Source organism: Taudactylus pleione, unplaced genomic scaffold (genome assembly GCF_031769625.1).
Source record: "Taudactylus pleione unplaced genomic scaffold, aTauple2 ptg001990l, whole genome shotgun sequence".
NCBI lineage: Eukaryota > Metazoa > Chordata > Amphibia > Anura > Myobatrachidae > Taudactylus > Taudactylus pleione.
In genome coordinates, this window is record NW_028286386.1 from 6,053,428 (window position 1) to 6,080,175 (window position 26,748).

General features: G+C 47.5%; 1 protein-coding gene across 1 annotated transcript; it reads left to right on the forward strand.

Annotated features, from left to right (window-relative positions):
* The first annotated feature begins 462 nt into the window (after positions 1-462).
* LMAN2 (lectin, mannose binding 2) lies at positions 463-13,820 on the forward strand. The gene is made up of 8 exons (XM_088465549.1): positions 463-732; positions 8,521-8,639; positions 8,718-8,835; positions 8,924-9,003; positions 11,244-11,405; positions 12,065-12,179; positions 12,272-12,391; positions 12,967-13,820. The coding sequence occupies exons 1-8, from the start codon at positions 588-590 to the stop codon at positions 13,125-13,127; spliced, it is 1,020 nt and encodes a 339-aa protein (XP_088321675.1). The 5' UTR covers positions 463-587; the 3' UTR covers positions 13,128-13,820.
* The last annotated feature ends 12,928 nt before the right edge of the window (positions 13,821-26,748 follow it).

The following is a 26,748-nucleotide window of genomic DNA, read 5'->3' on the forward strand; positions in this document are numbered from 1 at the left end:
ACTGGTAGATAGGAATACAGTAGTATTGGCAGTCGAGGTGACGTCAAAGCGCCCACAATGCATTTCCATTGGCCAAAAGTGATTACTTGCTCTTATTTGATTGGTTATGCGATGGCAGCCGGGAATAAGTTGTTTGCAAAGTTTTCAATTTGCGAGAGAGCGAAGTGATTACATCAATTATAATCTCCTATTTCTACGGAAATAATCATTGCTAACGCCATTTTTCAGTAGTCCAAGTACTGTTAAAGTCTATGCAATTTACTCCGACAAAGTGGCTCCTGGTACGTGAACGTAGAAGAAAGTCACTGCATTCTCTTACAGTCAACACTGGCTGCTTGATCAACAACGTGAACTACACAACCGGCCATGATTGATATGGGCAATGCTTCCCTCACAGTGACATACTTAAATTGTAAAGAAGCACCGAGTGCCCGGACGCCTGTCACTGACCGCATATGTAAAGAAAAGCGGGTGTCAAATATTGGCACAGCGATGCAGCACATGCAGAACATGAACAGTGTGGGCAGGGTGAGAGGCGGATGTGGCTCTGCAGGAAGCAGGAAGCCCTGCAATGCTAGGTGTCTGTAATGATGGCGGCGATGTGTCATCCTGTTCTCCTGTTTCTCCACTCACTCCTCTTGGGGTTCCTGGCGTCCTGGGCCGCTGCCGATCTGACAGATGGGAACAGCGAGCATCTGAAACGGGAGCATTCGCTTATTAAGCCTTACCAGGGTGAGAGCCGGTGGGCTGGGGACAAGGGGTAGTGTTTGTGTCCTGGGGTAGTCTGTGTTGCCTATAGTGAGAGTGCTATGCGAGAGTCGGCCAGATGAGGGCATCACAACTTTCTGCAAGTTATGAGTTTAGGGCTGAAAGTTAAAGCATTGTGTTGGCCAGTCAATAACTCTCTTTAGTCATCCTCTAACATTTCTCCTTAATTGTGAACAACCCGTGTAGCTAGTGCCAAAGGAACTGTGGGCCACATTTAACAATGAGACATAACTCCTTTAGCACTCGCTAAAGGGGTTATGTCTTCTTTTCAGGATTTTACAAACGGATGTAAACTAAAGCTGGGTACACAGTACGAAATGTGTGTACTCAGCGATACGACCGGCGACCCCCACCCCCACCCCCCCCTGCCGACAGGCTGACACACTTTGGGCAGTCCTTACACACTAGATGATCCGGTGCCCGCCCGATGTGTCGGCCTCTGCCACATCAAGCTGCATGGGGTAGTCAGCCGCATCATTAGGTGTGACTACCCCACGGGAGCGTGCACTGCACGATACAGTGTGTGCACACTGCACAATTTTGAACAATATGTCATTTTAATGCGTCAGCATCAGGCATATTTTTCCAAAAATTGTCTATAGTGTGTTGGCACCTTAAGATCACCGCTGTTTGTGACAAACAGCGATACCGTCCAGCAGCCTTTCTGGCTTCAAAGCTTTCCAGGATGTGCTGTGTCCCCGCCGGGTGAAAGTGTCATGCGAATGTGCAGACTAACCGTTGCGCTTGTGCAACACACAGCAGCCCATCTCTGCCAGCAACCGAGGATGCCGCTGGGGTGGGGGACGTCGCTGGACCTCGCTTGAGGGGTAAGTAATATTGAATACCAATGGCATATTCATTAGTATCACTGCAATACTAAACTAAATTTGCCGTTTGTATTAAGGTTTTTTTTAAATGGGGCCCTACATGTCCTAAAACGAATTAGGTATCTGTGGTAAATGGAAGGAATGCTTCACACACATGGGCGGTATGGCCCAAAACTCTGAACTTCTATGGCAGAAACATTCTGCTATATTGACCATGATCTCTGAAACGAGAGGGGTTTGTGAGATCTGCTGCAACCTCTCCCTCCTATATGTAAAGGTGCCTACAACTTGGCGATGTGCTCACGATCCGACATAGTGTGCGATTTCCCTTGAACTCTCTCCCGGCAGCTCCCCAGCAGTCCTGCACACGATTTGGTGTAAAAAGTGTCCAATGTGACAAACGATCTATCGTGCATCCTTACCTTTTTCCAGTGCATCGTGTCCCAGATTGGCACATTTGCCCTACAGCATGGCAGATCTGAAGATGCGATGTACAACCTGCGGGGACGCGCATTGTGATCATGAGTGGACACTCACGATTTGGGCATATTTTACACGATTTGTCGTCACGATGCGTCAGAATCGGGCAAATCGGGTAAAATATCGCTAAGTGTGTAGGCACCTTAAGATGTATATAAGCAATAGAGTACTTATGGATCATATGTTTTCCACACTGGTCAATGTTAAAAACAGTTTTGAATTTTATTAATAACAATATTGTAAAACATGTAATATAAAAAAAACAGTGGTAATAAAACTCACTGCTGTGGAACTATTTACTGAATAATAAGTAAGTCTTTGTATAGAGATAAGGAGGTAGAAGAGTTTGTATTTGATCTTCTTTTGCAAGTTTCTTTATAACTGTTCCTTTAGTTAGGAGAGGGTTCTGTGTGCTCTTAGTGGAGTGGTGTGGGTGCAGTCCTCCGGTGCCTAGTTACTTTTTAAGTAGCAGTGTTCAGTGTATGAAACAGGTAAACTGCTGTGCAGTCTCTGCAATATACTTTGGCTTACTAGTAAACTGCTGGAGTGGCTATTTCTTCCCACCTAACGGTGGTCCAGCTTATCCTGCTGGGCGCTTTACAGTTTTCAGTGTCTGCGTGCTTTATCCGGCGCTGGGTGCAGTCTGGGCTTCTCACGGTTCAGGGTTATTATACTCCCTTGATGCTGTGTCCCGGCTGCGATCCCCTGGTTCTTGGTTCACTACAGAGAATTTTCTGGATAACACACTGCGCTGTTTCCTTGCAAGATTCCCGCATGCTACCAATTCCAACAGCCTTCTCTCTCTATGCATAGACCAACGTGGAACACACATAATCCATAAGTATTGTATTGCTTACATAAATCTTACATATAGGAGGGAGATGCTGAGCTAGATCTCACAAAACCCATTTTCTACATCAGGGTCCATAGGGTATCCACAGGATACCTTGGGGTATAGGTGATGACGTCAGGCATCGGGCACCATAGAGTTCAAGTTTTCAGCCTCCCAGGATGCACTAGGGCAGTGTTGGCTAACCTTGACACTCCAGCTGTTGTGGAACTATATATCCCAGCATGCCCTGCCACAGTTTTAGCATGCCCTAATAGCAAAACTGTAGCAGTGCATGCTGGGTTATGTAGTTCCATAACAGCTGGAGTATCAAGGTTAGCCAACACTGCACTAGGGTTCCCCTCCTATACCCCGCCCCCGAGCCAAGGCATCTCAGTTTCGTTTGGTGCCCGGCCGGAGTCGGATGCACCTATTAGAGGGTGGCTAAGAAGAGCCCCTGAAGTTTTCTTCTATGCAGCTGTGGCTGCACATCTAGAAGTACAGCATGGACAGTCAGTGCTGACGTCCATGCTGTCTTCCCTACACCCCCGCCGGTACCAGAACGCCGGTACCGATCCGGGAATGCTGGTAAGCATCTGGGGTCACAGCTAGCGGTGACCCCAGATATTTGGGACCATGGCCGGATCTAAGGGGGCAGCAGGTCAGCAGCGGGGTCCCGCGGTGGGACCCTGCTGAACATGGACCAGCGTCTCCAGGCAGGGGGCTCCCTGGGGACTGGCTGCAGCGTGGAGTCAGGTACCTAACCTGCACTTCCACTACCCCCCTGGGACAGTGGACCGCGGCTGAGCGGTAGCGCTGCAGCATCCCAGGGGTTAAATGCATGCCAGGGGAGCGCGCCTTCCCTGTCTCACAGTCGGCGCCTCCCCCTACGCCGGCTATGGCCATTTGTTGTGTAGCCAGAGCTATGGAGCGCTGGGCTGATACTTTGGAGGCGTCTTTCGATTCCGACTTTTCGGCTGAACAGACCGAGTTGATAGGCAATCTCCGAGACTCGGCCACTTATATCAATGAGGCGGCCTTGGATATCAGTACCCTGGCGTCTCGGATTTCTTCGGCAGCTGTAGCTGCTCGTCGCACCTTATGGTTGCGATCTTGGAAGGTGGACGCTGATTCCAAAAAGGGCTTGGAAGTTTTGCCTTTTAATGGAGAAGTCCTATTTGGTCCGGACCTGGACAAAATTGTAGCCATGCTGGCGGCAGCCAAATCTGCATGTCTCCCGTCTGCTGCAGTTCCTTCCAGTTCAGGTACGTCGTCCTTTCGGCCTTATAGGGCCCAGGGTAGGCCTAAAGCACAGTCCTTTCCCCGACAGGCTGGCCCCGGAAGCAGGCCTGGAGTACCAGACGTCCGGCCCCTAAGCCAGATGACAAGCCTATGTCCTGACGGTCCGCCTGCTGCAGTTCGCCCAGGTTACCACGATAGACACTTGGGTTCTCGAGGTGGTCTCTCACGGGTACACCCTCTCCTTTCGGCACAGGCCCCCGTCTCGATTCTTCACCACGGGTCTTCCATCAGACCGGAACAAAGCCTTGGAACTGCGGAAGGTTTTGCACACTATGCTCCAGGCTGGAGTTATAGTGCCTGTTCCATTCTCCCAGAAGGGCCAGGGTTTCTATTCCAATCTCTTTTTGGTGCAGAAACCCAATGGGTCATTTCGTCCGATCCTTAACCTCAAAGCACTCAACAAGTCTTTGCGGGTGCCGAGGTTTCGGATGAAGACCCTGCGGTCCATCATTCTGGCGCTGGAACCTGGGTATTACATGGTGTCGTTGGACATACAGGACGCTTACCTGCATGTCCCTATTCTTTAACGCCATCAACAGTTCCTCAGGTTTGCAATCCACACCGACCACTTTCAGTTCCGGGCGTTACCTTTTGGGCTGGCGACAGCTCCACGTATTTTCACCAAGGTGATGGCGGTCATGGCGACTTCCCTGCGGCTGCAGGGAGTCCGCATGTTACCGTACTTGGATGACCTTCTGTTGGTGGCAGGATCTCCAGAGCTCCTTCTGCGCCACTTGGACCTGACCATTGCGGTACTGCAACGGCACGGCTGGAAGTCCACCCTGATCCCGTCTCAGCGGATTCTGCACCTCGGAGCCTTATTGGACTCCGGACAGCAAAGGATCTTTGTGACGGGGGAAAAGATCTCTGCCTTGCAGTTGAGGGTGCGCAGTTGTCTGCAGAATCGCTGGGTGTCTCTGCACTCGGCGATGAGGTTATTGGGCTCCATGGTGTCGGTATTCGACATGGTGGAATATGCCCAGTTTCACTCCAGACCTCTGCAGCAATTGATCCTGTCCAAATGGAATGGACTGCCTCAGAGTCTAAAATCCCAGACGATGGTGCTCACTCCGGAGGTTCGCCTGTCCCTAGCCTGGTGGTTGCAAACGACCCATCTCAACAAGTGTCGTCCGTTCTCGGTGGCGAATTGGGTCCTGTTGACAACGGACGCCAGTCTTCAGGGCTGGGGAGCAGTCACGGGTCCACACTTGTTCCAGGGCAGGTGGACTCGGGCGGAAACAGAACTTCCAATAAACATCTTGGAGCTCCGTGCGGTGTTCAATGCTCTCCAGCAGGCACATCGGGTTCTCCAAGGTCACCCAGTGCAGGTCCAGTCGGACAACGCTACCACCGTGGCCTACATAAATCGGCAAGGAGGAACCCGAAGTCGGGCGGCTCTCGTAGAGGTGTCCCGAATCCTGGTTTGGGCGGAGCGCAATCTCCCGGCCATATCAGCAGTATTCATCCCGGGAGTTCTAAACTGGGAGGCGGACTTTCTCAGTCACCAGGATGTTCATCCGGGGTAATGGTCTCTGCACCAGGACGTCTTTCAACTGCTGGTGGACAGGTGGGGTCTTCCAGAGATCGACCTCATGGCGTCACGGCACAACAACAAGTTGCCGGTGTACGGGTCTCGCGCAAGAGACGAAAAGGCGTCTCTGGTGGTGCTCTGTCCGTCCAGTGGACGTTCCGGTTTGCTTATCTGTTTCCTCCATTTTCCCTTCTTCCTCAGGTAATCCGGAAATTCAAACAGGAAGGAGGGACGCTCCTGTTGATAGCTCCCGCGTGGCCCCGGAGGCACTGGTTCTCAGACCTCCAGGGACTGTCCGTGGACATTCCTCTGCGGTTGCCGTTACGTCCGGACCTCCTGTCACAGGGTCCTTGTCTTCACCCGGACCTGACTTGGCTGTCTTTGACGGCGTGGCTGTTGAGACGGCCATGGTAAGGTCCAGGGGGTTTTCCAGCTCTGTAGTGCAAACTATGCTAAGAGCTCGGAAACCATCTTCTGCACGGATATACCATCGTGTGTGGCATACGTTCTTCCAGTGGTGTCGGCCGAGAGGTTATGCTCCTCGGGAGTTCTGTCTGTCTAGAGTGTTAGCTTTCCTACAGGCGGGACTGGACCATGGGCTTCGCCTTGCGTCTCTGAAGGTGTGTCTGCCCTGTCCGTCTGGTTCCATCGTAGGATTGCTGCAATCCCTGATGTGCGCACCTTTATGCAAGGTGTTCTCAGAATTCAGCCACCTTTTGTTCCACCGGTGGTGCCTTGGGATTTAGCTGTGGTCCTGAGGGCTCTCCAGGGACCGCCGTTTGAACCACTGGGCTCAGTGGACCTCAAATGGCTGACAGGGCGGTGCTGCGAACTCGTCCTGGTTTCCTTCCTAAAGTTGTTTCCAGTTTTCACATCAACGAGGAAATCGTTGTTCCGGCTTTTAACTCACCGGATCTTTCGGTGGGTAAGGCCACTTTGGACGTTGTGCGGGCCTTAAGGAAGTCGTTTAGGAAGTCGGACGCCTTGTTTGTCCTCTCTGGCTTCCGTAAAAAGGGTTGGCCTGCTTGAAAGCAAACTTTGGCAGGCTGGCTTCGTATGGCCATTTCAGAAGCTTATCTTCATGAAGGCCTTCCGGTTCCTTCCTCGGTGAGGGCTCATTCCACTAGGTCTGTGGGTCCTTCGTGGGCTGCTCGACGTGGTGCCTCTGCAGTCCAGATCTGCAAGGCTGCCACGTGGTCCTCGGACCACACCTTTGTGAGGTATTACGCGTTTGACACCTTTGCCTCTCAGGATGCTTCCTTCGGGCGGCGGATTCTCCTTTCAGCACAGGAGCGTTCCCACCCTTAAAGGATACTGCATTGGGACATCCCCAAGGTATCCTGTGGATACCCTATACCCTGATGTAGAAAATCTGAGATATGGTAAGAACTTACCTCTGTCGCACCTGTGCTGCAGATGGGCTTTACTCTGGTCACCGTTTTTTCCGTCTCCCTCTGGTGAGAATGTGATTCTTGTGTGTGTCCAGATCTTTTTTCTCTCTCTTCCTTATCCTCCTCCGGCCTATGGCTTGGTACGTAACTGAGATGCCTTGGCTCGGGGCGGGGTATAGGAAGGGGACCCTAGTGCATCCTGGGAGGCTGAAAACTTTAACTCTATGGTGCCCGATGCGTGACTTCATCACCTATACCCCAAGGTATCCTGTGGAACCCTATGGACTTCATAGAAATAGAGATAACAAAGGTAAGTTCTTACCATATCTCATATTTTACAGAGATCAATTTCGCAAAGTAGTTAAGCATTGAAATGAGATCTATAGGGCAAAAATAAAAAAACACATACCCCCTCCCCCACACTAATACCATTTATTTATGCATAAGTGAAAAAATATTAAAAAACTGAAAAAAATTAGCCTGAAATTATTCTTGAATAGAAAATGATTACATTATTATTAAATTGGATGGAGCTTGTACACATTGTGCAAAGTGTCCAGGGTACAGCATACATATTAATAGCAAACTGGTAGGTAATTAAGCACCCTACACGTAGAGCTCAAGGTCTAAAGAGGTAATGGGGATAAGCATATGGTACGGTGTACATGTAAGATCTATTAGATGAGTATAATGCCCTCAGATTATGGCAATGCATTATAGATTGTCCATCGTCTGTTTCAAACATCCTCTAACCTAGTTACCAGAATTCTGTTGAGAATTATTTTAGTTTTTTACTGGTAGCATGTTTTTCAATATTCACTTTTCATCTCTTATAAAACATCATTTTACCCGCAGTATTATGACAGTGCCATTCCTTTCCCCATGACGTTTGGGATTGATATATGCTTTATATTTCAGAAATACGAATGTTAACTCAATTTGGATTTTAGATTTTATTTATTATGGTTTAAAATGCACCTAGGTTATATATTTATTTTTGCTTGTAAACTATAAACTGCTAGTGTGCACACATTTTTCCAGTAAAGAAGACTTCTTTTATCAATGTTTTACAAGTTAATTGCATTTATTCTTGTTTCGTAACATTATTAGTCTTCATTCTAGCACCATGCACCTATCCCAAACCTTGCAGTTCCTCTTTCCTGCATGGGGTGTCTCTCTGCTCTGGTGCTTCTTTCACACTCTGCTGATGCAACAAACTGCTCAGATACATACCAGAGTGTGCTAGAGGCACCAGAGCATAGAGCGACACCCCAGGCAGGAAAGAGGAACTGCATAGGTTGTGACAGGTGCAGGGTGCTAGAATGAACACTAATTAAACACATTTGTGACCTTATTATGATGACCTAATTATGTACTGGGATTATTTCATAGGTGTGGGTTCCAGTTCAATGCCATTATGGGATTTTATGGGCAGTACGATGCTAACAAGTCAGTATGTGCGCTTGACTCCTGATGAGCGGAGTAAAGAAGGTTCTATCTGGAATAGAGTGGTACGTTGCGGTGTGTTCATATATACATTAGGCATCACTAAAATTGTCAAAAATAACTGTCTTTCTCTCTTATGATAGCCTTGCTTGTTGAAGGACTGGGAACTGCATGTACATTTCCGTGTTCATGGGTCTGGGAAAAAGAACCTCCATGGAGATGGGCTTGCCCTGTGGTATGCAAAGGATCGGCTGGAACCAGGTCACCCATTTATTATAGCTCTTTACTTTGTTTGCGGTTAATACTTGTTGATAAACAGCTACTGAAAGTCTCTATTATGTTTTTTAAGGTCCCGTGTTTGGAAATAAGGAGAGGTTTCATGGCTTGGCAGTCTTTGTAGACACATACCCTAATGATGAATCAACTGAGGTGAGCGCTAGGACTATTTGCTATTGGAGATGGAATCTAGTACTTTTTTGTAGGAACCTTTTGAGTCCATAGATCTGCAAAGTATAATGATGGATAATGTTGATTTTCCTGCACATTTTATTACACAGGTAGGAAATGTATCAATCCCTGGATTTAAGCATAAAAATAGGTCTATATAGGCCCTACATTAAGGATTCTGTATTTATTACAGATGGCTTAAACATAGCTGTTAAAGAATATTTCAAACAAACAGACATTTGCCCATTTATTCAGCATAAGATATAATCTATGGAGCCTAATGCTGCGTATCCGCTTGCAGATAGTGGAACGACGGTACGATTACCGTCGTGCCTACACTGAACGAAATGTCATTCAGTGCAGGCACCCTCCCTCATCCCTGAAAATGGCCAGTCTGTCGTTATCGGCAGATTGACCGTCGTGTTCAGGCGATGATTGATGTCGGAAACGACCAGCGGGAGCGTACATCTCTGGTCGTTTCCGACATTATACCGCCGATTTATGCACGATTAATGAGCGATTGAACAATTACGATGTCGTAATTCTACAATCACTCTGTTTAATCGGCAAGTCGATACGTGGCTTAAGACACTATCAACGCTTGTCCAAGGTTCCCAGTAACGATACTGCTGTTTATATTTGAACCTTAAAAATTATTGTTATGCAGTGCGCTTATCTGAATGGATCAGGAATTAATTGGGAGCTGCTATTGCTAAGGTCACCACTCTCCCAAGTTATACATATTTAAATTCAAGATAGCTAGCGCTCACCTACGGACTGTAGACCTCAGACCCACTCGCAAGCGCCTATGTGCTCGCAAGCGGGCCGATGGCGGGGCACTATGAGCATGGCGCGTGCGCAAGCCCCGCAGCAAGAGAGAGAAACTATCTCTCTCTGGGGCTTGTTACAATAGGGGCTGCTGTCGTTGTTGATCGACAGCTCGCCCCGTTTTGTAGGCGTGGTGGGGGGGTGGCCAGATAAACTGAGTCGTTCCTGAAGGAACGCCTGCCGTTTGTAGACTGCCCTACTGACATCACCAGTGATGTTAGAGCAGGAAGCTGGCTGGGGCTTGTGGTAGACGAGACCCTACCGCAACGGTCTTGTCGCAAGCCGCGATGGCCTCGACCATTGCGACCATCACCTAGTCACTCGCTAAAGCTGTGGGTGGTAACCCACAGCTTAGCGAGCGGCCAGGAGGCCGACTTTCAAAAGAAAAGCGAACGCTCGCATTTTGCGAGTGGCTCTGAATGAGGTCCTGTGTGTGTTGCAGTAATCTAATGATAACAACAGACTCGTATTAGTGATAATGGGATAGTTATGACTAAATGATGGGTATATAATGAATATGATGCACAGTCTTGGGTTGAATTAAAATTTATAGAGATTTATTCAGTTAATTGTTTAATAAAATATACACTTTTTCTAGTTGGCTCCTAAGTATCTATAACAGACAGACTTACAAGGAAATATAAGGGTGGGGGATGATTGTGAGGTAGGGTGGGAAATGTATAAAAAATAAATATTAATAAAAATAAAATCAAGAATAGAAAAGTCGATTAAAAATTACAACTGGGGAAATCCAGTTGAAAAAAAACATATAATGTATCCCAGTAAGTTTTATATATAAAGTTCCTGTGCGTCAAGTGTGAACTTGATGTTAAACATTATAATTCTCAACGTGTATGACCTTGTCCCAAATTTCATTCTGAGAGCCGGACTTTGCTATGTAGGTTTTATTTTAGGCTGTCAGCTCTGCAGTAGCCGACGGTTTCTCCCAACAGCGAGTGAGTGGTGAGTTAAGTGTTGGGATATTGCTCACTATACTGCTATGCCAGGCAGAGTGTGTGTAGCGTTCCCTTTGGTTGTGGCTTGGGGAGAATTCTGGCAGTGTACGAGGCGGCCAGCACAGGTAGCGGGTGTACCGCTCACAGTGTGCCGACCTCCAGTAACCTCCCGATTCCAACGTTCCCCCGTGAAGCGCAACTCGTTCCTTACCTTCACCCGCGACTTGCTTGTCACGGGAATCCGCCGCTCCACGGTCTTTCTCTCGCCTTCCCTGGGGTAATTCCGGTGCTCTCAGATGTCAGATGTGTAAGCTGTGGGTCCAAGCGTTTTAGCCAGCTACGGTGGATATATTTGAACCTGTTGCTGAGACTTCAGATAACCTCTGAACCATCTCATGCAGCCTGTCATTGACTTTTATTCTAACTTTGGTTTTACAGCGTGTCTTTCCTTATATCTCTGTCATGGTGAGCAATGGCTCCTCGCAGTATGACCACAGCAAAGACGGACGTACGTTTGAATTGGCAGGCTGTACAGCAGATCTTCGCAATAATAACTACGACACATTTCTAGCTGTTCGCTATTCCCGTGGGCGTCTTACGGTGAGAATGGACTTTCTGTATTTGAAGTACTGTTAAGTGTGTAGGTAACAATTTCTGAAAGTGGATAACATTGATTGGATGTCTATGGGATGTAGTCACTATCCCGGCTGTTAGGATGCTGGCGCTCAGAATGCTGGAGCTGCAATCCCGACACCAGCCGGCATCCCGGCAGTAAGTAGTGGGGTTAGGGGGAGGGTTAGGGTTAGACACTAGGGGAGGATATGGCAATAGGGGGGGGGGAGTTAAGCTGTGATGGGGGTTAGGTTTAGGCACTAGGGGGGAGGGTTAGCTTTAGGCTGCGGTGAGGTATGTTCGCGGTAGTGTTAGAATACCTACCTACCCTGTCGGGATGCCTGTGCCGGGATCCCGAACCATGTTTACATATCATTAGATTAAGTATTTGCATGGCAGCCACGTAGATAACTTTTGTATTTAAGCTTTTGCAAAACCATAGAAATCATTCAAATTCTCCCAATGCTGAGATTCATCTTATCTGCAAATCTTCATCAGAATTTATTTTATTACTGTAATAGATTGTCACATGAAAATGTATTATTATATGGACCATTATTTCTTTTTCCCAATTATCTATCATGTATTTAAAATGTTAGCAATGTTCTCTTATTCTGCAAGCTCTAACATAACTGAATTTCCTGAAGGTGATGACAGACATTGAAGGTAAAAATGAATGGAAGAACTGTGTAGATATATCGGGTGTCCGGTTGCCAACTGGTTACTATTTTGGAGCAACAGCAGCAACTGGAGACTTATCAGGTAAGATCCGATTTAATTTGCAATTATCAGTTGTTCTTCAATCATTTGCTTACTTCTTCTGTCTAGCACTTTGATATATATTTGTTTTATAGATAATCACGACATTATCTCCTTGAAGTTGTACCAGCTGATGGTTGAGCACTCACCGGATGATGAAAACATTGACTGGACAAAAATAGAGCCTAGTGTGAGTCTGCTGAAGTCACCCAAAGGTGAGCAGGATAATGACTGCCCTATCCTAATGTCTGCTGTCTGTGAGGCTTGGTGGCTTCCCTGGTATGGTGGGTAGTGCACTCTGCTAATTTACAATGGGCATGTGTTGCTGGGCATCATGCTGGTTGGCGATAAAAAAATGTACCAGTAGAGGCATCAGCACAGTGAGAGAGCGCAGCATTGGGCGCACACAAGTCTGGGTACTCGCTCACTGTCATGAACTCTGGGCATTGATGGTGGTAAGTGAAACTTTGGAATAGGATAGAACTTTCTTAACTGCATTTTCTGTTTGGGTCACAAGTATTCAAATGTTTTTAGTTCCATAATAGACAAGCAGAACACAAAGTAATCTACTACAATTGTCCAAGTCTGCAGTGTTGCTCTAATAGACATATTGATATTTTCATGTTATTTGAGCCACATATCCTACACTAGAATGCAAACAAATATTTTAGATGCAAATTGTTTTCTTGTTCATTCACATAAATTTTACTATTTACCATTTGTTTAATATTTTTAAACATCTCTATAAAAAAAAAAAAAAGGCAAAAATTCAATGCTTTTGTTTTCCCAGATAATGTTGATGATCCAACTGGGAATTTCCGCAGTGGGCCTCTGACTGGCTGGAAGGTTTGTCTTCTGCTGCTTGCGGCTCTCCTGGGCATTATAGTCTGTGCTGTGGTGGGAGCCGTTGTTTTTCAAAAACGTCAGGAAAGAAACAAGCGATTCTATTAACTGGATCTTCCGGCCATGTATCAAATACCGAAATGTGAATTTTTATTTTATCATTTTTTTTTTCTTCCCCCTCAAAATATGGATTGTACAAACAAATCTCTTAAGTGGGTAACAAAGAAATAATTTAGGGGGTATTTTATTAATTTACAATTATAGAAATAACCATAACATGAAGTGGGTGGGGGAGGAACAATCTTTGAATACTTTTTTTCAATTTTTTTTTTTTATTATATATTTGGTGAAAACAAATTAATTACTGACGTTAATGGAGCTTGCTTTGAAGATATTTATGGGAAGAAAAGTGGCTGCATAGTTTTCCATGAGCTTTTGGATGTTGCAGCTAAAAAGCTTTGTTTTGGGCATGTTGTAAAATATTCTTCAATCTAATGCGACCATTCAGCAGCTCGATCCTGTGGATTGTAACAGCTGCTCCACACAGAACAGTGTCCAGTCACAGTATGAGACCACAAATCCCAGGTCTCTTGTAATAATTCTCTGTCTGCTTGGGGTTTCTTACTGACGCTGCAATGTTTACAAACATGGGGTGGGGAAAGAAGGATTTTGCCTTGGTCTGCACTACATATCTTCTAAATCCCTGAATGATTTAATGCCACTGAATTTTTCACGACTGTAGAGATGTTTCTGATAACTATGTAGGATATTTGATTAAATAAATGGAAAAACCCAAAACAACAAAAAGTAAGTGTTTGTTTTATCTTTTATGCTGCATTATAAAACTTCACTTGTCTGTTAAAGGGAGCTTCGTACTGATTTTGTAGCACTCTTTCTCTTGTTTTGAACATGCTGTATTCCTCGGGTTATTATTATCATTTATTTATATGGCGCCACAAGTGTTCCGCAGCGCCTTACAAAGTACATAAATAAGTAACCAGTGACTTACAATACAATACAAAGCTGGACATGTATAAGAAACATTGCTATTTCTACTTCAGGGTCCATAGGGTATCCACAGGATACCTTGGGGTATAGGTGTGACGTCAGTCGCAGGGCACCAAAGAGTTAAGCTTTCAGCCTCCCATGATGCACTAGGTCCCCCTCCTATACCCCGCCCCCGGGCCAAGGCACCTCAGTTTAGTTTGGTGCCCGGCCGGCGTCGGGTGCACCTGTCGGAGTGGGGGCTAGAAGAGCCCCTGAAGCTTTCATCAGTGCAGCTGTGGCTGCACATCTGGATGTACAGCATGGACAGTCAGTCCTGACGTCCATGCTGTCTTCCCTACACCCCCGCCGGTACCAGAACGCCGGTACCGATCCGGGGATGCTGGTGAGCATCTGGGGTCACAGCTAGCGGTGACCCCAGATGTTCCGGACCATGGCCGGATCCAAGGGGGACAAAGGTAAGCAGCGGGGTCCCGCGGTGGGTCCCCGCTGGTCACATGGTCCTAAGTCCCCAGGCAGGGGGCTCCTGGGGACTGGCTGCAGCGTGGAGCCAGGTACTGAACCTGCGCTTTCCACTACCCCCTGGGACAGCGGACCGCAGCAGAGCGGTAGCGCTGTGGCGTCCCAGGGGTTAAATGCATGCCAGGGGAGCGCGCCTTCCCTGTCTCACAGCCGGCGCCTCCCCCGCTGCACACAGCCCTCTCTGCACTGTGCTGACTGGTCCTGTGTCAGCGCTCCTCCCCCAGGCCAGCTTCTCTCTGCTCCTCGGCGGCCATCTTCTCTGCAACGCATGGTGAACGCTGCTGGAAGTCTGGAAGGAAGCATCGTGGTCTGGGTCCCCCCGCATACCTCTCCGCTGTGGCTCAGGTCTGTGTATGCAGCGCTGTGTCCTACCAGGCCCTGTGTCTGTGTAGTTGAGTGATCAGCGCTGTTAGTGCAGGAATTGTTATTTCTCTGCATTGTATGTGACTGTGCTAGCGCTACCTGTAACTTTTCTTCTCTAAACTGTCAGCTTTATTACTGTCCCTGTTCTTTCTGCTAAAGCCCTTGCGGTGCGGTGCTGCAGGGTGGTCTCTCGCCTATTTAATACTTAATTGGTGAGAGAGGTCACATACGTGGTGCCATCATGTCTGAAAGTGATTTTCCCCTCCGGCTACAGTGTACCACGTGCAAAGTACCGTTAGCGGAGGGGGAGGGTAGCGCGGAGGGCCTTTGCCGGCAGTGTTTGTCCATGGCGCGGCCTATTACGGTTACAGCACCGGTACAGGAGCCGCCCTGGGCTTGTTTCGCTCAGGCGTTAACAGCTTTAGTGGGCCAGTTAGCTCCGCAGCCCGCGTTTACTCCGATGGGTTTGTCCCAGCAGTCTGTGGTGTCGTCACCCATGCAGGGGTTCCCACGACAATTGATGGTACCCCACAGTATCCCTATTTCCCCGCTCCCGGGTTCTCAGGAGCCAGCGTGGGTTAACTCCCTGACGAGTTCTGTACAGCACTTGTCGGATGTGTTGCAAGGGGAGTCTGTGATGCGGCCTCTTAAAAGGCCAGTGGCGTCTCTGTCCGCTCCTTATGAGGATGACGAAGGAACGTCTGATGATGGGGAGATTCTGGATCCTTACGATCAGGAACCTCTCCATACTAAGGACGCTGATGCTAAGTCCAAAGTATATATTCCTGGACTTATTCGGGCGGTCCGCACAGCCTTGGTGATTGAGGACGAAGTTCCCCCAGCGGCTAAATCTAAGTATGCCTTTTTCAAAGATGTGAAGGGCGATGCCACAGTCTTTCCTCTTTCGGGTCAGTTGGTGGACCATTTAGAGGAGGCGTGGAAACAACCTGGCAAAAGATACCAGCCGCAGAGACGCCTGGCGGTGGCTTATCCGTTCGCGGATAATTATTTTGCTAAGTGGGAATCCCCTTCACAGGTGGATTCTCACGTGACCCGTCTTGTCCGTAGTGCCACATTGCCGATGCCATCCATGTCCTCCCTTAAGGATGCTACGGACCGCAAGGTAGAAATCTGCCTGAAGTCCGCTTATTCCCTTGCAGGGGGGGCAGCACGGCCGGCTATGGCCATTTGCTGGGTTGCCAGAGCGATGGAGCGCTGGGCGGATTCATTAGAGGCTTCTTTTGAATCCGACTGTCCGGCCAAACAGGCGGAGTTGATTGGCAATCTCCGTGATTCGGCCACCTACATCAACGAGGCGGCTCTAGACATTAGTACTCTGGTGTCTAGAATTTCTTCAGCAGCGGTAGCTGCTCGTCGCACCTTGTGGCTGCGATCCTGGAAGGCGGACGCAGATTCCAAGAAAGGTCTGGAAGCGTTGCCGTTTACCGGAGAAGTTCTCTTCGGTCCGGATCTGGATAAGATTGTGGCCACGCTGGCGGCAGCCAAATCTGCTTGTCTCCCGTCGGCCACTGCTCCTTCTGGTTCTGGACCATCGTCCTTTCGGTCATCTAGGGCCGAGGGCAGGCCCAAACCACAGTCGTTTCCTCGACAGGCTGGCCCTAAGAAATCGGTCAAGCCCCGGAAACAGGCATGGAGTACCAGACGTCCGGCCCCCAAGCCAGATGACAAGCCTGCGGCCTGACGGTCCGGGTCTCCCCTTGGGGGATCCCAGGGTGGGAGGCCGCCTGCTGCAGTTCTCCCGGTGTTGGTCGTTCACTACGACAGACACTTGGGTTCTGGAGGTGGTCTCCCACGGGTACGCCCTCTCCTTCCGGCACAGACCCCCGGCTCGATTCTTCACCACGGGTCTACCATCAGACCGGAACAAGGCTACGGAGCTGCGGAAGGTATTGCACACTATGCTCCAGGCTGGAGTTATAGTGCCTGTTCCATTCTCCCAGAGGGGCCAGGGTTTCTATTCAAATCTATTTTTGGTACAGAAACCCAATGGGTCATATCGTCCGATTCTCAACCTCAAAGCACTCAACAAGTCTTTGCGGGTCCCGAAGTTTCGGATGGAGACCCTACGGTCCATCATTCTGGCGCTGGAACCTGGGGACTACATGGTGTCATTGGACATACAGGACGCTTACCTGCATGTCCCTATTCTTTTGCGCCATCAAGAGTTCCTTCGGTTTACAATCCGCAGCGACCACTTCCAGTTTCGGGCGTTACCTTTTGGCCTGGCGACAGCACCACGTGTTTTCACCAAGGTGATGGCGGTCATGGCGGCTTCTCTGCGGCTGCAAGGAGTCCGCATGTTGCCGTACTTGGACGACCTGTTATTGGTGGCAGGATCTCCAGAGCTCCTGTTACACCACTTGGACCTGACCATTGCACTGCTGCAACGGCACGGCTGGCTAATCAACTGGCAGAAGTCCACTCTAATCCCGTCTCGGAGGATTCTGCATCTTGGAGCCTTATTGGGCTCGGGACAGCAAAGGATCTTCGTGACGGAGGACAAGATCTCTGCTTTACAGTCAAGGGTGCGCAGTTGTCTGCACAGCCGCCAGGTGTCCTTACACTCGGCGATGAGGTTACTGGGCTCCATGGTGTCGGTGTTCGACATGGTGGAATACGCCCAGTTTCACTCCAGACCTCTGCAGCACCTGATCCTGTCCAAGTGGAACGGGCTGCCTCAGTCTCTGAAGTTCCAGACGATTGTGCTCACCCCGGAGGTTCGCCTGTCCCTTGCGTGGTGGTTAAAGACGACCCACCTCAACAAGGGACGTCCGTTCTGGGTTCCAAATTGGGTCCTGTTGACAACGGACGCCAGTCTTCGGGGCTGGGGAGCAGTTTCGGGTCCACACTTGTTCCAGGGCAGGTGGACGCCGACAGAAGCGGAGCTTCCAATAAATATCTTGGAACTCCGTGCGGTCTTCACTGCTCTCCTGCAGGCACAGTGGTTTCTCCAGGGTCACCCGGTGCAGGTCCAGTCGGACAACGCTACCACCATGGCCTACATAAACAGGCAAGGAGGAACTCGCAGTCGGGCGGCTCTCGTAGAGGTCTCTCGGATCCTGGTTTGGGCGGAGCGCAATCTTCCGGCCATATCAGCGGTCTTCATCCCGGGAGTGCTAAATTGGGAGGCGGACTTTCTAAGTCGCCAGGACGTTCATCCAGGGGAATGGTCCCTGCACCCGGACGTTTTTCAACTACTGGTGGACAGGTGGGGTCTTCCAGAAATCTACCTCATGGCGTCCCGGCACAACAACAAGTTGCCGGTGTACGGGTCTCGCACAAGAGACGAAGGGGCGTCTCTGGTGGATGCTCTGTCCGTCCGGTGGACGTTCCGGTTCGCATACCTGTTCCCTCCGGTTTCCCTTCCACGGGTAATCCGGAAATTCAAACAGGAAGGAGGGACGCTACTGTTGATAGCTCCCGCGTGGCCCAGACGGCACTGGTTCTCAGACCTTCAGGGTCTGTCCGTGGACAGTCCTCTGCGGTTGCCGCTACGACCGGACCTTCTGTCTCAGGGTCCTTGTCTTCACCCGGACCTGACTCGGCTGTCTTTGACGGCGTGGCTGTTGAGATGGCCATGCTGAGGTCCCGGGGGTTTTCCAGCTCTGTGGTGCGTACCATGTTACGAGCTCGGAAACCTTCTTCCGCGAGGATATACCATCGCGTGTGGCATACGTTCTTCCAGTGGTGTCGACCGAGAGGTTATGCACTGCGGGAGTTTCGTCTGTCTCGGATTCTCGCCTTCCTGCAAGCGGGACTAGATCATGGGCTTCGCCTTGCTTCTTTGAAGGTACAGGTTTCGGCCCTATCTGTCTAGTTTCACCGTAGGATTGCTACAATCCCGGATGTGCGCACCTTTATGCAAGGTGTTCTCCGTATTCAGCCGCCCTTTGTTCCACCTGTGGCGCCTTGGGATTTGGCTGTGGTCCTGAGGGCTCTCCAAGGACCGCCGTTTGAACCACTGGGCTCAGTGGATATTAAATGGCTAACAGCTAAGACTGTTTTCCTTCTGGCCATTGCTTCGGCCAGACGTGTTTCTGAGTTAGGGGCTCTTTCTTGTAGACCCCCTTTCTTGGTTTTTCATGGGAACAGGGTATTGCTCCGCACTCGGCCCGAGTTTCTTCCCAAAGTTGTTTCCCAGTTTCATATTAACGAGGAAATAGTTGTTCCGGCCTTTAACTCACCGGGTCTTTCCGTGGGTGAGGCCTCTTTGGATGTTGTGCGGGCCTTAAGGACTTATGTTGACCGCACTTCTTCGTTTAGGAAGTCGGACGCTTTGTTTGTCCTCTATGGCTTCCGTAAAAAGGGTTGGCCTGCTTCAAAGCAAACTTTGGCAGCCTGGATCCGTATGGCTATTTCTGAAGCTTATCTTCATGAAGGCCTACCGGTCCCTCCTTCTCTGAAGGCTCATTCCACTAGGTCTGTGGGTCCTTCGTGGGCAGCTCGACGTGGTGCCTCGGCAGTTCAGATCTGCAAGGCTGCTACGTGGTCTTCTGTCCATACCTTCGTGAGGTATTACAGGTTTGACACCTTCGCCTCTCAGGATGCTTCCTTCGGGCGGCGGATTCTCCTTTCTGCACAGGAGCGTCCCCACTCTTAAAGGATACTGCTTTGGGACATCCCCAAGGTATCCTGTGGATACCCTATGGACCCTGAAGTAGAAAATATGAGATATGGTAAGAACTTACCCTTGTTATCTCTATTTCTACGAAGTCCATAGGGTTCCACAGGACTCCCGCCCTGTCGCACCTGTGCTGCAGATGGGCTTTGCTCTGATCACCGGTTTTCCGTCTCCCTCTGGTGAGAATGTGATTCTTGTATGTGTCCAGATCTTTGTTCTCTCTCTTCCTTCTCCTCCTCCGGCCTATGGCTTGGTAACTAACTGAGGTGCCTTGGCCCGGGGGCGGGGTATAGGAGGGGGACCTAGTGCATCCTGGGAGGCTGAAAGCTTAACTCTTTGGTGCCCTGCGACTGACGTCACACCTATACCCCAAGGTATCCTGTGGAACCCTATGGACTTCATAGAAATAGAGATAACAAGGGTAAGTTCTTACCATATCTCATATTATTAGCGACCTTTACGCATACATAAGCAGCCGAGTGTTAGTTGGCCTAGTGGGGAGTAAGAGATAAATGAAATTACAGTAGGGAGAAGCACAGGAGGGTAGACTTTCCGTGTACGCGAAAAGCAGGTGGAATTGAATACGGAGATAAGTTTCCGACAGGCAAAAAGATGCAATTGAATACGGGCCGTCTGAGTAAACATTGCGGTGCATATGAATAGCTCCGGGAGCACCCTCCCAGGGCTATACAACTCCCGGTGAATTGAATCGCAAAGTGCCAAAGTTTCTTCTTAAATAGAAAAAAATAACTGCTGACTCAGAATGGGAAACTGTTCATTTCATTTCTCATTCGATATTCATTGCCATTAGCTCCATAGAAATTAACTTTACATTTCTTTTTAATGATTGTTTTGTATTTTCAGTTTTCCAATTCATCCTTTTCATTTATAAACTGGGCTATATTAGTATATAAGTACTGCATTGATAGCACTTTGTAGTACTATAATTTTCTTTAAATATAGTACATTATATTATGTCAGGAATGGCCAATCAGCTCCTGTATAATTATCATTACCAGAAATCTGAAATAGACATGCAGTACAAAAAACAAATCATACTTGGAAAGAGAACAAAGATATACGAGACTGACTGACTAAGTTGCACACATGTAGTGTTCATTCTAGCACCCTGCAGCTGTCATAACGGTATGGGTATGGATGGCCGGCCGGCGGACGGGATGCCGGTTGTCAGAAGACCAACAGCGGCATCCCAATCTGCAAAATCCCGACGGGCTGGTAAGTATACTTGCCCTCCCCCCAGTGGTGCCTATCCCTAAACTCCCCACAGTGGTGCCTAACCCCCTCTTCCTATACTCAAACCCTAACCCTCCCGGGGTGGTGCCTAACCCATCCAGGGAGGTCACTAATCCTAACCCCCCCAACCCTGGGCTAACGCTATGCCTGAGCTACTTACTTACCCTTGGGATGCCAATGTTTGTATCTTCATCCTGTCTGGGATAGCGGCGTCAGCATCTTCATCCTCTTCGGGATTCCGGCATCTGTATATCGACGTCCGGCATCCCGTCCGCCGGCTTTGTGACCGCATCCCATCACAACCCAATGCGGTTCCTCTTTCCTGCCTGGGGTGTAACTCTCTGCTCTGGTGAGTCTAGCACACTCTGGTCTGTATCTCAGCAGTTTGTTGCATCAGCTGACTGCTAAATGTACTAGAGCAGAAAGCGACACCCCAGGCAGGAAAGAGGAATTGCACGGGTTGTGACAGGTGCAGGGTGCTAGAATGAACACTACACATGAGACAAAGGGTATAGAAGGCCCTGTTCGTAAGAGCTTTCACTCTCTGTTAAATGCTTGTTAAGCAGGTCATAGCCAGAACTCCAGTGTTTCAGATGTTCTGGTAAACAGGCATATAAAGCGTAAAGGTGGGGAAGTGTTTAAACTCCTTTATTTTAAAAGCATTTTCATCCTATCCATATCAAAATAATTTTGGCAGTGCAGAAATAATGAAGCTTTATTAAATAGTTCTTTGGGAACATTTTACATTTGTATGCATCCTCTACTTCTTTAGGGGCTAGTTTACATATAGGGCTAGGATGTAATTTTGTAGCTACATTTTAAAGATTTTGGTACATCCAAGGCCGATCAATTGTACACACGTTTATTCTTCATCATTACAGTTGCCTGTTTGGTTTCGGTGCTAAATATACATCATGATTTTGGACAGTTTACTTATATGTTGCAATGCAAAATATTGATCACTGCCCTTGAATGATCAGGGCTGTCGTTTCTACTATTTTCCACAAGGCTGCTAGCCCTGTATAATGATGTAGGTCAGTGGTTCCCAAAAATGTTTGAATCGCAGCACCCTAGTGCATGAGAACTGTTTTCACGGCACCCCTAAGCCAAAAGTTTGTTATTGAGAAAGTCAGAAAAAAATGTAGTGAAGTAGATTGTGCTTACCTGTAATCCTTTGCTTCATTTATGTAGTGGGTGACAGGTTTGCACTTCTGTTTGTCCACATATTTATATTACATTGGCCATAAATAATTTGATTTGGTGATGGGAAGGGTAAGAGTTTGGGTAAAGTGGGGGTCACATCTATTCTGGAAGACGTTTACTGAGCACTGTATGAGTGTTGTATAGCTTACAAAATTGGCAACCATATGCTGTGGGCGATACTATGGGTTCATTGTAGGGCCCTCTTCATTTCAGAATGTTTCTTATGCAACATATTTTAACAGGACATACACAATAAACAGTTCAGCATATAGACCGGTATTAGCTATATTGTTTGTTGTCTGCAAAAGTAAGGTACTGATAAACGGTATATGCAATAACTCAGGAGCTCAATTTTTAAACCGTTAGGAAGGGAACGTTTATGAAAAGATCAACCTGGAAACTATCAGTTCAGCTCTGTATTTCTCTAGCACTTCTGTAGAAGGTAATTTTTATTTGCCACCACCTGCCCTATTTGAAATTGTTTAGCGTAACCTGGCATGGCTCAAAATACAAAAGCAAAACATCCAATATAATCCTCTTTGCCCAAGTCCTTCATGGACAACAGCGATGGAGGACCTGATTCAGAGGTGTTTGCATGCACCTGATTGTGTCTGTACAGAGTTGCGGTTGTAATTTCAGGTGCATACTACTGCAACCCCTGTTATTTCTACTGTTAAATAGGTCATGTGCAACTAAGATTTCTGACATTAGTGAATATTTATGAGTAAACTGTTGCAACCCATGTTTTCTTCAATTATTATTTTATGTTACATGACAATGTATGTACAAGATAACACTGCCATCTGTCTGTGACCGGAGGTAATCTTTTCCAAAAATTCTGATGAATACATACAAATGCTAAAGATTACTTTTTCCAAATATTTCTTTTATACATTTTCAATTATTTTTGATGGTATCATAATTTATCATGTATAGGAATGCACTATAACAGCCAGAATTTTTCTACCTCAAGACAGCCTTTTTTTTTTTTTTTTAGCCTTCAAGATCAAGAATGGTAGGTAGAACCAGATGATCCCACTATGACTATTGTCAGGATCAGACCCTCCTAACTACAGTGGGGGAGGGGGGGGAATTAATATCACATTATTCTGGCCCTGAGTAGACTCACATGTTTGTCTTTGCCTCCCAGTTTCACAACAAATCAGTGAACACTATCAACACGTCTATCAGTGAAGGGGATTTTCTCACGTCCATAGATCTTCAGGACAATTTCATGTTCCTGTGGCTATATTAAACAAGATGTCTAAGGTCCTGGATCCTTCCAGTTCACTTCTTATTTTATGCCTGTCAACATCTTCAATAACCTTTGCAAAAGTGATAGTGACATTAAGAGAAATTAAACTGGTTGTGAAGATATGGTCATGTCTGGGTAACATTTTGGGAAAGTCTTAACAAACAGTAAAAGCCAAAACACAATCCAGCCATGTTTTTGCAGAAATGTTATCAATCGTGCTAATAATCTTGTGATAAACCTTTAGAACCAGAACCATATGTTCACCTATGACAATCGCCTTTCCTATAAAGCCAGGTATGCTTATAGATGCCGCCAGGATTTCAGTGTGGGTAGTAATGGCTGATCAAAATGTCATGCTAAAGGATAAATGATAGACAAATCTGGTCCAACAAAAAATCTTTACAAAAAGAACCACAGGCAAGGCTCAATATTAATGAGGCAAATGTAGTAACATAGAAATCAGTGATTGCAAATATGCACTATAGCACATATTTTACCTGGTATTGAGGACGGGGGACTTGATTTAAAAAAAAAAAAAAATCACTGAAAGAGCACTGTCATTCAAATCTGGGGCTGGTTCGGACTGGCAGCCAATCAGCGGCTTCCGGTCCACAAGCTCCAATATGCTCGCGACCGGCGTCCGATTCGAATGACGGCAGTGATATCTCTCAAGGGTTGCAGTGCGGCTGCCTTCTGGTGCGGGCGTGTGCACCAAATCAACACCTGCTGATACAGTTGAGATGCTGCTAGAGGAGCACAGCGGGAGTAAGGTAAGGGGCTGCTGGGGGGGGGGCAGCATAATGTGTAAAGGGCATTCGTGCGTGCCATAATGTGTACAGGGCATTACTGTCTAGCATAATTGTGGTATAATACTATTACTGCACGGCATATTGTGTTATAAAGGGGCCTTACTGTGTAGTGTAACGTGAATAAGGGGCACTACTGTGTGATGTAACTTGAATAAAGGACACTACTGTGCAGTGTAACGTGACTAAGTTCCACAACTGTGCGTTGTAATTTAACAAAGGGGCACTGCTGTGTGGCATAATTTGAATTGGGGGTACTATTGTGTGGTCACACCCCTTCCCAGCAAGGCAGTTATTAAAAGATTGGGTAGCGATTGGAGTGGAGTCTGAATTCTAGCCGTCTCCTAATGAATGATCACCAACACCTGGGAAGGATAAGATACAGGAGTTAAGGCCCCCATTTGCCTACAGACGGATCACCGGATCCTGCGATGGGATCGGAAACGCCGATCCACCAGTCGGAAATGCCAGCTGGTGGCCATTGATGTTTCGCTATCCGTCGGAGGATCGTGAAATTCTCCATATTTCACCGATTTCCAAATCCCGAATATATTCTGATCGTGATCGGCAAATCAGTGAAATACAACATGTTGGATTTCACCAATCCTGCAACCCGGCATCTCCGGATTGCAGGAACGCGGCGATATGGTGCATGGGGCCGCTTTACCTTGTCAAACTGTACACCTGCCGGGTGCTTTTAGCAGATTGTCAGCCAATCAAAATGTAAACTTCACAACAAATAAAGTTTCTAGGAGCAAAAGTGAATACCAATCAAAGCAAATAATAATGTTATTTATATAGCACTTTTTTCAAGAGGACTTTAAAACGCGTTAAAAAGTAATTTCCACAATGGAAACTGGGGGAAAATAGAATGCTCCCAAATTGATCACAGTATTAAATCTACATATATAAACTTAAATGTCCTGACTCATCAACGCCCAGCCCAAACCCCTGAACCTAGAAACGTGAAAATCGGGGAGTTTATTCCCTCCATGATGTAGGTGCCTACTAACAAGGGATTTTTCAAAATTTGACTCCTAAGGGGGTGAAAAGGGCGAAGATGTTTCCTCTCCTTGTGCAATGTCCTGACTGACTATCTCATTGTGGTTGTAGCACAGTTCATATTCAAACACCAACTGTCATCTCCTATTTGAATAGTGAGAGAGGAGAATGTGTTACAACAGCAGTGAGAGGGGAATGTGTTACTATTGAGGTGAGGGAGGGGAATATGTTACTATAGAACTGAGGGAAAGGAATGTGTGACTACACAGGTATGGGGGAGGGTAATGTCAAAAGTGTTACCATGGGGTGATGTAGGGTAATGTGTTAATACACGGGTGAGCGGAGGTAATGTGTTATTCCAGAGGTAAGGGAGGGGAATGTGTTACTCCAGAGGTGAGGGAGGAGAATAAGTTACAAGTGTGAGTGAGGGTAATGTGTTAATACAGGTGTGAGGGAGGGATTGTATTTCTACACAGGTGAGGGAGGGGAATTTCGAATGTGTTACAACGCGGGCAAGGGAGGGAAATGTTACTACAGAGGTGAGCTAGGATAAGTTATTACAGAGGTGAGGGAGTGGAATGTCTTACTATAGCAATGATGAATTACTATAAAGATGAAGAATTAATTTGTTACTGGAGTGGTGAGATTGAAATGAAAACAGTAAATATCTAAGGTCTACCCAGGTGAAACTGGGTACATCAGCTAGTCCGTGTATATGAGTAAACAGCTGTCCGTGACAGCTGCAAATTGAAAGTGCACACGCAAGCTGGGCATCCACTATACAATTTTCTGTCAGATATCTGTCCAATCTGGCTGGTTGGTATGAAAACCTGGTAATGTATGATAGCCAAAAATGGTTGTTCAGACAAACTGGTTAAAACACACAAATTTATCCAATTTGAACCTTTTTTTTTGTCCTTTTTTCAGTGTTTAAAACCATATGATCGACTGTCATTTGCTACCATACATTACCAGGTTTTCACTCCAACCAGCCAGATTGTTCATTTGTGGTTTTCAGATTGCTGATGTATGGGGGCCTTAACATGCATCTGCAAAGTGAATCAGCAGCTGAGATCTGGTATCACAGGAGCAGCATAGTCACTGGCAAAGCAGCTATCAGCATATCAGGCAGCGTCCCCTAAAAAACAAGCCACAGACCAAGTTTATTACACATTTTCCCAGGACATTCCTAACCAGCATTGCCGGAGGAAACAACTATTTGGAGGATAATCCCCTTTAAAAATGTCCTATACACTGGACTGTGAACTGGGTAATTATTAGTAATAAACCTGCACTATTTTCACGAGACCTGTAGAGTTCACTGATGGGGCTTATGAAATAGGCAGGGATCCACAGAGTAATTAACCTGGAGTTTAGTAGCTGGCAAGGTAAGAGTTAACTGCAGGATAACTTGACAGAGCAATGGGAACAGCGGTATGCAGTCGGGAAGCCGACTGCCTAAATACCGGCAGCCGGCTTCCCGACTGTCATATCCCGGCAAGGGTGAAATGCCGGGCGACTAGATGTAGACGCCCGGCATTTCCCCGACGCCGGGAGACCGATGCCCGGCATCCCGATCGTAGGGATGCTGGGCGCCGCGAGCGGACAGCCGCACGGGGGGGGGAGGTTAGGTTTAGGGCTCCCGGGGGGGGACTTAGGGTTAGGCACCGCCCCGGG

Coding starts and splice junctions, on each gene's coding strand:
- LMAN2 (XM_088465549.1), top strand. CDS start 588: ATGATGGCGGCGATGTGTCATCCTGTTCTCCTGTTTCTCCACTCACTC. Junction 733..8,520: donor GCTTATTAAGCCTTACCAGG/GTGAGAGCCGGT, acceptor ATTATTTCATAG/GTGTGGGTTCCAGTTCAATG. Junction 12,392..12,966: donor TCTGCTGAAGTCACCCAAAG/GTGAGCAGGATA, acceptor TTGTTTTCCCAG/ATAATGTTGATGATCCAACT.